Source organism: Morus notabilis, unplaced genomic scaffold, assembly GCF_000414095.1.
Source record: "Morus notabilis unplaced genomic scaffold, ASM41409v2 Scaffold1225, whole genome shotgun sequence".
Taxonomy (NCBI): Eukaryota; Viridiplantae; Streptophyta; class Magnoliopsida; order Rosales; family Moraceae; genus Morus; species Morus notabilis.
In genome coordinates, this window is record NW_010357682.1 from 285,410 (window position 1) to 295,144 (window position 9,735).

General features: G+C 31.5%; 2 protein-coding genes across 3 annotated transcripts in view; one reads left to right on the forward strand and one right to left on the reverse strand.

Annotated features, from left to right (window-relative positions):
- Positions 1 to 664: 664 nt before the first annotated feature.
- Positions 665 to 5,341, forward strand: LOC21399554 (cilia- and flagella-associated protein 251). The gene is made up of 2 exons (XM_024173336.1): positions 665 to 1,116; positions 4,732 to 5,341. The coding sequence occupies exons 1-2, from the start codon at positions 829 to 831 to the stop codon at positions 5,167 to 5,169; spliced, it is 726 nt and encodes a 241-aa protein (XP_024029104.1). The 5' UTR covers positions 665 to 828; the 3' UTR covers positions 5,170 to 5,341.
- Positions 5,342 to 6,310: 969 nt separating this feature from the next.
- Positions 6,311 to 9,735, reverse strand: part of LOC21399555 (WAT1-related protein At5g64700) — a 10,891-nt gene continuing 7,466 nt past the window's right edge. The window contains exons 6-7 of one of the 2 annotated variants that reach the window (XM_024173219.1): positions 7,893 to 8,044; positions 6,311 to 6,655 (exon numbers count right to left, since the gene is read on the reverse strand). In XM_024173219.1, coding sequence (XP_024028987.1) covers positions 6,502 to 6,655; positions 7,893 to 8,044 — 306 coding nt within the window. In that variant the 3' untranslated portion in view covers positions 6,311 to 6,501. The remainder of the gene's footprint in view (positions 6,656 to 7,892; positions 8,045 to 9,735) is intronic. The other variant, XM_024173225.1, reaches the window with a different exon arrangement.

Sequence of the window (9,735 nt, forward strand, 5' to 3'; positions counted from 1 at the left end):
AATATTATTTTCTCTTTAATATGTCCATGGATTGAAAGGAAGGACAATTTCGATCTTATAAAAAGAATTTAAGAATTTTGAGAGGATATATTTTAAAAAAAATATAAGATAGTCATTTAGTATTATCTAAATAGTGAGATCAAATTATTAAAAAAAAATACTGATGCATTTATCTCTTTGATAAAATTGACTAATTTTTTGCCCGTTTAATTTGCTGATTCGAGTTTTTAATTCGAGTTGAGATGTGACTTTATGTAATAGTTTTTTACTGTAATAAAAAGTTAAATGTGACTATTTTTTAGAATTTTTTACTATAATAAAACTCAAATTTTAAACTCAAATCGGTAAAATGAATAAGACTTTTATGAAACAGAGGGTGCTAAATGCAATTTCTTCCCTTTATACAATTAAAATAAATAAATAAAAGAAAAATATAATTCAATCATGTTATATTTTTTTTTTATACAATGTAATGTCTGTTTTCTTCGCTTCAGAACAAATGTCGGGAACGACAAAGCTAGCCTACCTCTCTCTCTCTCTCTCTCTCTCTCTCTCTCCCTCTCTCTCTCTCTCTCTCTCTCTCTCTCTCTCTCTCTCTCTCTCTCTCTCTCTCTCTCTCTCTCTCCTGTGTCCTTATAAATCTATTCCTAAACTCTCTCTCCATCTCTTCTCTCATATTATACTTTCTCTCCTCTGTTTCTTCCTTCCATAAAGAAAAAAACAACAATAATCCAAAATAGAGGAACGTATTATAATAGAGATTTTCGTAGAGAGGGAGTGTCCGATCATCAAGGAAACGACGTCGTCGGAGATCGTTTGTCGATCGAAATGGGAGGCTGCGCGACGAAACCGAAGGTGTTGAACCCCGAGACGGCGCGGGATCTTGCGGCGGCGCCTGAGCCGGCTAAGGGGGAAGCCGAGCCGAAGGAGAAGGAGAAGGAGGTGGTGGTTGCGGAGGCCGAACACGATGAGAAGAAGAAAGTTGAAGAAGAAAAAGAAGAAGAAAAAGAAGGAAATGATAAGATCAAGGAGATTGTTGATTATGACAAGGCCGCCGGCGATGAGCAAGACCAATCCAATAATAAGCGACGCTCTCTCAGCAACTTGTTCAAGGAGGTAATTAATTTCTTTTGGTTTTATCAGTTAATTTAATATTATTGTTATGTTCAAGGTTTGTTTTTTATTTATTATTATTATGTTGTTTCGTTTTTTATTACTATTTTTGTGCATAGTTTTTTTTTTTTTAATTTATTTAAAAGTGGAAGGTGTTATCATATGTTAAATGATTTTTCGGTTTTTATTAAGATAAGTGTAGTATTTGTTCTCGCCGAGAAAGACGGGAAGTCTTGGAAAATGAGTCTAATTCATTCTAACATCTCCACAAAAAAGGTGTGCCTAACTTTCGTGTTTTTTTTTTTTTTTAATTTAAAAAATCAATTTTTTCCTTTCTTCTTCCTATTGTTGATATTTTACTTTTTTTTTTAGCAGATAATTATGAACAGAAGTGGTCGTTCGTCGATTTTAATGATTTTTGTTTTTTGTTTTTTTGTTTTAGCTTTTGGGTACGTTAAAACTTTAAACAGACACAGTAGTTAACAACATTAATATTTTATGCTTAGCTGGTTTTGGGGGACAAAACAAAACGTTTCAACTTTCTCTTCCGTTTTCAAGCAGCATTAATTCTGTAGTCGATTAAACAGATAATTAGCACTGATTAGCCATTAGTACTTTTAAGTCTTAAATTAATACAATCATCATGGTCCCGGGTACTTTAAAAATTAATAAGAGATTCCTTGATAAAACATCATATTCTCACCACTTTATTTCCTCTGGTCCATGTCCTCGTACTGTTGTCTAATGTCACGTCCACATCCCAGATTTTCATATATACAAGAATGACATGATTGTTTTGTTGAGTTTGTATTTTCTTTTTAAATTTTTCTGAAAGTGTCTATTTCTGACCACAAAATCTAGTTAAAATTATATCAGATTAAAAAAGTATGTAGAGCATAAAATTTACGATTCTATTAGAAAAGTGGTAAATCCGTACAATTGAATAAAATTTTAACGCGGTAATAGCTTTTTTAGAAAAATTCTATAAGGGCTAAGCATGATATGATTTAATAAACAAATAAGGTGAGTGACTAATCGGGAAAAAGCAAACTTTGATGGTTCAACTTCAATTCATGTTTTTATCGTGCTAGAGTGCCAAGTATCTGAATTGTTTTTTGTTTTTGTTTTTAATTATGTTATAGAACTAAGTGTCTGTATTATTTATTGACAATTAAGCATTTGTGCGGTTATGTCCATTTTGTTCCCACCTTTAAAAGGCCAATAAGATACATACTAAAGTATACTAATTATATCAAATCGAATAATTAGTAGTAGGGGTGACATGACGGGGTATGAAAATATATAGTATCAGAGACCGAAAGCGCCCGACCGACCTGACCCGATCCGATATATAATATAGAATTTAATTTTGTATTATTTGAGTTTGAATTTAGTTCTAAGACTTAGTTTATTATTATTGGTGTTTAAATTAAGTTTTAAGATTTTAGTTTGTTTTCATGAGAAATTAGTAGAAATATTTCTGATTTAATACAATATGTTTTTGAGTTTTAATAATATTGTTGTAAGAATGGCTAGCTCTTAATAGTTAAAATTTAAGGACGCGTTTGGAACTCGTTTCAAAATGATTTTGTTTTTTGTATGAAAATGGAAATGAAAACATTTTCAATCTCAAACAGAAATTATTTTTAAAAATGCGTTTGGTAGTTTTATCAAGAGATTTTTTTTAGTATAAAAAAATACATTAATGTCTTTATCTCTCTCTCTACTCGAGAGAGAAGAAAACAAAAAATGAATTACAACTAAAAATCGTTTTTCAGTTCTCTCCCATTTTATACTAAACTAAAAAATTATTTTCATTTCTGTTTTTTGTCTTTAATTGTGCCAAACGTCATTTCTCTCTCGTTTTTATTTTTTCTTTCTCAAAAAACGTGAAAAATAAAAACAAAAACAACTCCAAACACAGTCTTAGGCTTCGTTCATTTCACCGATTCGAGTTTTCAATTTTAAGTTTCTACAGTAAAAAGCTCTCAAAAAATGTCACATCAAAATTTTCTGCTACAGTAAAAAGCTCTAAAAAAATATCATATCTCAATTCAAATTGAAAATTTGAATCCGTAAAATGAGTACCGGAGATTTTTCGGCTCTAACCTCACTTTAATTTAGACGGATATAACGTAAAGAGGGAAATATATGAAGGTAAAATATAAAAAAAATAGAATAGTACTATTTATTCCTATTCAAGTGGGGTCGGGATTAGATTCATGACGGACTCCCACATGTTGAGTTGTAAAACATTTTCCCTTAAAAAGAAAAATTTGAAAATGAAAATGTTGCGAGACGCTCCCTTCTATCACGATACATTTTATTACTGCTCATCATCAACTGTCTCATCAGCATTATTTAGATAGGCTTCTTTTTATTATTATTATTAATTTTCGCATGTTTTTTGGTTGGATAAGTGATAAAACACTAGTCATAAGATGTGATTGATAATGGAATAGCAAACACTGTAATAATGAATCTGTACATAATATCTTAGACATTCCATGACATCTTCATTATACGACAAACAAACGCGTCCTACTTCAGAATTCCTGTTGCTGTTTGGATCCTCTTTGTCGTTTTGGTCACCTTTATGCCTCTTGTGAATGACCAAAAAATATCCAGATTCTCTTCCTATCTCTGAAGTTTCCTCTTGTGTTTGTATGCTTAAGCATGATTTAGGTTTATTTGTGATAATTATAACATTGGTATTTATCGTTGTGTTTAAACATGAAGGACTTAGATTTATTTTTACCCTTTACATGTAGTTGTTATGTGACTCGTCAATCCAGGGCCCAGGCTAAAAAGAGATTAATCTGGTATTGCAAATGACTGTTGATTGATACTATTTAGGACTTGCCGAGTTGGTGGGGCAGCATATAATAATGCTTAACTTGATTTTTTTTTTAAAGTTAAATCTGTTAATTTATTTATTTTTTTTGTTTTATCGTTAGTACGCCAACATACCAGTGGGTTAAATTTTTTATTCGTCGAATCTACATAAAATCACATAAAAGTTAAAAAGTATGTGAATGACCTACTAATATGTCAGACTTAGAATCTCTCAACGAGCAATACATCTGTGCATGTGAGTAGATTATCTGATGGAGGGAGCTTGATGCCGTTTTGCAAAGTTTTAATGTTGTTTACTTCACTAGTTTAGTTGTCGTTTTTGATAATTATCTTTACTATATTTTTGTTGAAAGAATTTCATCATCCGATATACAGTTAATTCATTTTCTTTTCTTATAATTATCAGTGTCTGTTCTTATTTATTTATTTTTTTTATGATTGTGTGTCTCCTTTTCTCATTATTTATGACAATCGACTTCTCTTGTTTTTTGATGCATGGCTGTCCCAAAATTTAGGAAAAAAAGACTCATTTTCCCCGGCCCGTTATCCTATAGATGGTGTTTTGTTAATATCATGACATAGTACCACCAAGTAATATATCCGTAGATCTGTATCAGTTTTTATTACTGTTTCATTCTTTTTCATTTTTAACGTGATTTTGATCGGATCTAATGTTTAAGGATATACACTAGAGATATCCTATAGTAAAAAGCTAATAATTCCAAACGTGTATGATGTATTAAATTTCTGAGCATTTTGCAGAATGAAGAAGTGAAAGATTCAACCGAAAATGAGGAGAAGGCTCCATCAGAGCAAGTGAAACAAGAAGCATCAGAGACCGAAAACGGCAAAGACGAACCCGAAAACTTAGTCCCGGAAACTGAGAAATCCGAGACAAAGGCCGAAGAGACTCCTGCCCCAGAGGCTATTATTGATGGTGCACCAGCCGAGAAAGTAACAGAAGCAGAACCTGATAAGGAAAACATCTCAGAAAAAGTGGAGGAAAGTGACAAGGAAAATGCCCGAGTAACGACTGAGGAAAAGGATCACGAGAAAGTTGAGGGAAATGGTCAAGAAAAACCCGTGGAAGAGAATGCCAAGGAAAAGGGTGAAGAGAAAAGTGATAAAGGAATTGACTCCGAGGAAAAAAAGGTCACAGAGGAGAAGGAATTAAGTGCTGAAGAGACTCCCAAAGTTTGACGAAAAAGGCTTGTAACAAAAATGTTCATGTTTCTCGCCTTTCATGGTAACTTTTTTTGAGAGGACTTTTTTATTTTTATTTTTTGGTGTTATCTTTTTTAATTCAAATTGCTTCTTTCAGCCTTTCTTTTTTGTGTGGACATATATTGGCTTTATACGAGTAGAGATTGTTTTAAATTCTTACTTTATATATATATATGTGCATCATTTTTCACTTCTCTTGTCTCTTTCATTGTGTAAATGTTGCCACAGCTTTTATTTCGGAACTGTATTTTTTTTTTTTTGGATGGGGATTTCGGAACTGGGCTTGTGCAATTAACGCGTGACATTCATCTTTGGTTATATAAAACAAAAATATTTTAATAAAAAAATAAAAGATAACTTCATATTAACTTGAAATCGTCACATAATATTGGTATGTATGGATTAAGTGGTTTGCATGGTATATAGACAAAATTCCCTTAAAAATTGTGCATAGAAAACGTTCCATGCAGCTCTTTAGGTTAGGTTTAGGCCCACATTCGCGAGAAATTAGAATGAGGACCCATTTAGTTCGCTGATTTGAGTTTTTAATTCGAGTTAAGATGTGATTTTATGTGAGAGCTTTTTATTGTAGTAAAAATGTTAGATGTGACTGTTTTTGAGAGCTTTTCACAGTAGTAAAACTCGAATTCTAAAATCGAATCGGTGAAATGAACAGGACCTTAATGTCCACTATGAATTATAATAGTGCACGCCTCCTTGTGACAATCTTTGTGATGTATTTCACAACAAAGTTTATATAATATCTTAAAAACTAAAAGCTAAACTAAAAAGTCCAAGAATAAGTGCGTTACTCGCACAAAAATATCTCCACAAAATCTGGCAAAATACTAGTAGCAAATATCTCTAGTATTTCTCTATTTAGTCCCACTTTTGTAATTTTGTGTACTTGCCCATTTTTTGTATAGAATCAAATTAAATCAATTCATTATCCAAAGGGAACTATGTAATGATAATCCGATTTTAAATGAAAAAAATTTAGCAACAATTAACTCTCCGACATACAACAAATCATATATTGCTCGCAATCCTAATTCATGGTCTCTTTTGATATATGCTTTAAGAAATTGACACGAGTATTCAATATATAATCAAAAATAATTTTCATTAATACTATCAATGATAACAAAAAATACAACGACTACTTTAATATTATTCAAGCATTGCTTGCAAGCTAACTACGTTAATATTTATTTTTCGATGTGGATTGATCAGATCCAGTATTTTAGCTCTTTTTTTCTCATTTTCGCTTGGCGTATTTAATGCATAAATAAATTTGCATAAAATATATTATACAATACTCTTTGTTACTACAATTTCTTTTAATTCTGAACTTTCTTTCTCGACTGGTAAACTACTGATCTCAACAGTTTTCTCCCGTTCTTTGCTCTTTCCCCACAAAACGCTGTAAAGCCCTAAGATCAACAACATCCCACCTAAAATACTGCAAGCATGAGAGGGGAAAAAAAAAAAAAAACCTTATAATTACTCAGTGCAAATCATAAGATTTAAAAAAAAAAAAAAAATACATCGCCTTTCTTTAACCAAAAAAAAAAAAAAAAAGACAAGTAATGAAAGAGGTATTGTGCCCGGTAATGTTTATGTTTTGTTACTTTTTATTTAATAAAACTAAAAAAAAATAAAATCTCTTGAGAAAATAAGTCTTTTGTTTTGTAAAATATGTACCTTTGAACTTTGAAACTTTTATAGTTAGGGTATGTTTAGTTCGCTGATTCGAGTTGAGATGTGACTTTATGTGAGAGTTTTTTACTGTAGCAAAAAAGTTAGATGTGATTATTTTTTAGAGCTTTTTACTGTAACAAAACTCGAATCAGTGAAATAAACGGGATAAAAAATGTAGTCGGCATGGTCAACTAAGGCCTCAATTGTTTTTTGAAAATAAATAAGGCCTTAATTAACAAATGAAAAAGAGAGACTTTTTTAGTGACTAGTTGAGCCACCGTTATGTACGTGAAGAGTAATTTTATAAGTTTGATCTCGTATTAAAATATGTGGCGTCTTCAAAAGCTGACTCCATTAATTGAGGAAGAAAATATTTTAAAAAATCATATAGAAAAATAATTAAAGTTTTGTAGGAGTTTTTGACCCCAAAAAAAAAAAGTATGGAGATATTTGAAAGAATTATTTTAATTAAAAATAAGTAAGAAAAAGAAAGTATTTTAATGAAAGATATTGTAAAAAACATGAACTGTTAAAAAATGTTAGATAAAAAAGGACAATAGACCAAAGAAAAGAAAAAATTAAAAAAGAAAGTTTAAAAAAGAAAAGGAGGAAATGCTAAAAATAAAGAGTTTTAAGAGAAAAAAAAAGTAAGAAATTAAAAGTGAAAAGAATGAGAAAAAGTAAAAAAAATAAAAACAAAACACAAAGGGAAAAAGAAGAGGTCAAATGATCAAAGAGATGCAATCTCTTTTGACAAATAGATTCAGACTACACTAGATTTGATTAGATAGGAGATAAAAGAAAATTAATGGCACAATATGCACAATTATTTTTTTTTTTTGGATAAAAATACGCACAATATTAGGATATATTTTGTTCGTTAATTTAAGTTTTTAATTTAAATTGAGATGTGAAAATTTTTATTATAATAAAAAAATTAAATATAATTATTTCTAATAATTTTTTAGGGGGCCTTAATGTGCTTATTATAAGTTTACCTTCCTAAAGTGATGACCTCGTCCAAGAGAATTGCTGAAGAACATATTGTAATGATTAAGGCCAAAGGTGTCCACATGGCTAAGAAAACGGGTCCCTTCTTCTCAATTACCCATGCTTGTAAGTAGTATGTCACACCAGTCACTACAATTCCCTGTCACATTTTAAAATTATTATTAATTGTCAGCTTTGAATATTTCTCTTGGGTTGAGTTTTACTACATGTGCTCTTTATCAAAAAGAAAAAAAAAATCTAATATAAACTATAGAGATGTAAGCATGGATCCATCGTGATGGAAATGTAGTGGACCTTGATGTGAGCCTATTTAGTTCGTTGATTCAGGTTTTTAATTTGAGTTGAGACGTGATTTTATGTGAAAATTTTTTATAATAACAAAAAAGTTAGATGTGACTGTTTTTAAGAGTTTTTTACTGTGCAAAACTCGAATTTTAAATTTGAATCGGTAAAATGAATGAGAGTCAATTCAAGTCATGATTTAGATTATATATGTGAGAGAAAAATATTGTAACAACAAGTTGAATTTAAATTTATGTGACAATATATTTTAACAATATGACTTGAGTCCTGAAATGAACAAAGTTTTAAATTCATAAATCAATATGAACCGACACCTCATAAGAGATCATGAATCAAGCCGGACTTCGAGAATCTTAATTATGAATAGTATTCATTTTTTTATTTTATTTTGATTTTATAGTCTTAAAACCGTCTTATGTTTAATGATTGTGAGTGTATTCTTTTTATTTACTAAGGTCTTGTCTTATTGATTTTTTTGAAACAAATTTTGACGAGATAGTCATAAATTATATATTTTTGTCATATTTGTATAGACTATTTAAATTTTTATATTTATTTAGGGCTAGCAATCCGGGTATCGACACGACTCGAAACCCGCACGAAATGAGCGGGTTTGGGTTTATCATAAATAGGTCCGGGTCAAAATCAGGTTGAACCCGTGAAACACGATTAAATAACGGGTCATTTTTAGGTTGACCCGCCAACCCGTAATTGACCCGCAATAACCCGTATATTAAACGTGTCATATTTGGGTAACACGATTATATAACCCGTTTATTACCTATTTATTACCTAGGTTAAAAATGTTTCAATATTATTATATTAATATATTATTCAACATTTAACCCTAATTTGTTTGTTTTCCCCAACCCTAGCCGCCCACATTTCAAAACGAAACCCAGCAGCCAAACTTCTTCTCTTCGCCACTCTCTCTCAACTCTCCTCTCCTCCGCTTCTCAATCCACCGGACCACCGCCTGACCTCAGTCCACCGAACCACCGCCTCACGCCAGTGTCTTCTTCTTTCTCTTCTTCTTCTTTCCTCTCCACTCACCTTCTTTCCTCTCCACTCGCCACCGTTCCTCTCCACTCGACGCCTATTTCTCCGCTGCAAGCAAACAGGTATTTCGGATAATGCTTCTACAAATGGTGTTTCGGTTGACATGTTAAGGGAGCAACTAGTTGCCAAAGGGGTTCTTGTACACAATGGCGATCTATTTCACATGCGATGTTGTGCACACATACTAAATTTAGTTGTGCAAGAGGGTTTGAAGCAGATTGATGATTCAATTGTTAAGATTCGTGATAGTGTCAAATATGTCAAGGGATCCCAAGTGAGGAAGTAAAAGTTCTTAGATTGTGTGAAGTTAGTTGCAATTGGTGATAAGAAAGGGTTGTGTCAAGATGTACCAACTAGGTGGAACTCGACATATCTTATGCTTGAAAGTGCTCTTTACTATCGCCGTGTATTTCAACATTTAGAGTTGAGTGATTCAAACTACAAGCATTGTCCTTCTAGTGCTGAGTG

Excerpts from the sequence above, each read along its gene's own strand:
- LOC21399554 (XM_024173336.1), top strand. The coding sequence starts at position 829 with ATGGGAGGCTGCGCGACGAAACCGAAGGTGTTGAACCCCGAGACGGCG. Across the intron at positions 1,117-4,731 it reads TCAGCAACTTGTTCAAGGAG|AATGAAGAAGTGAAAGATTC; the intron begins GTAATTAATTTC and ends AGCATTTTGCAG.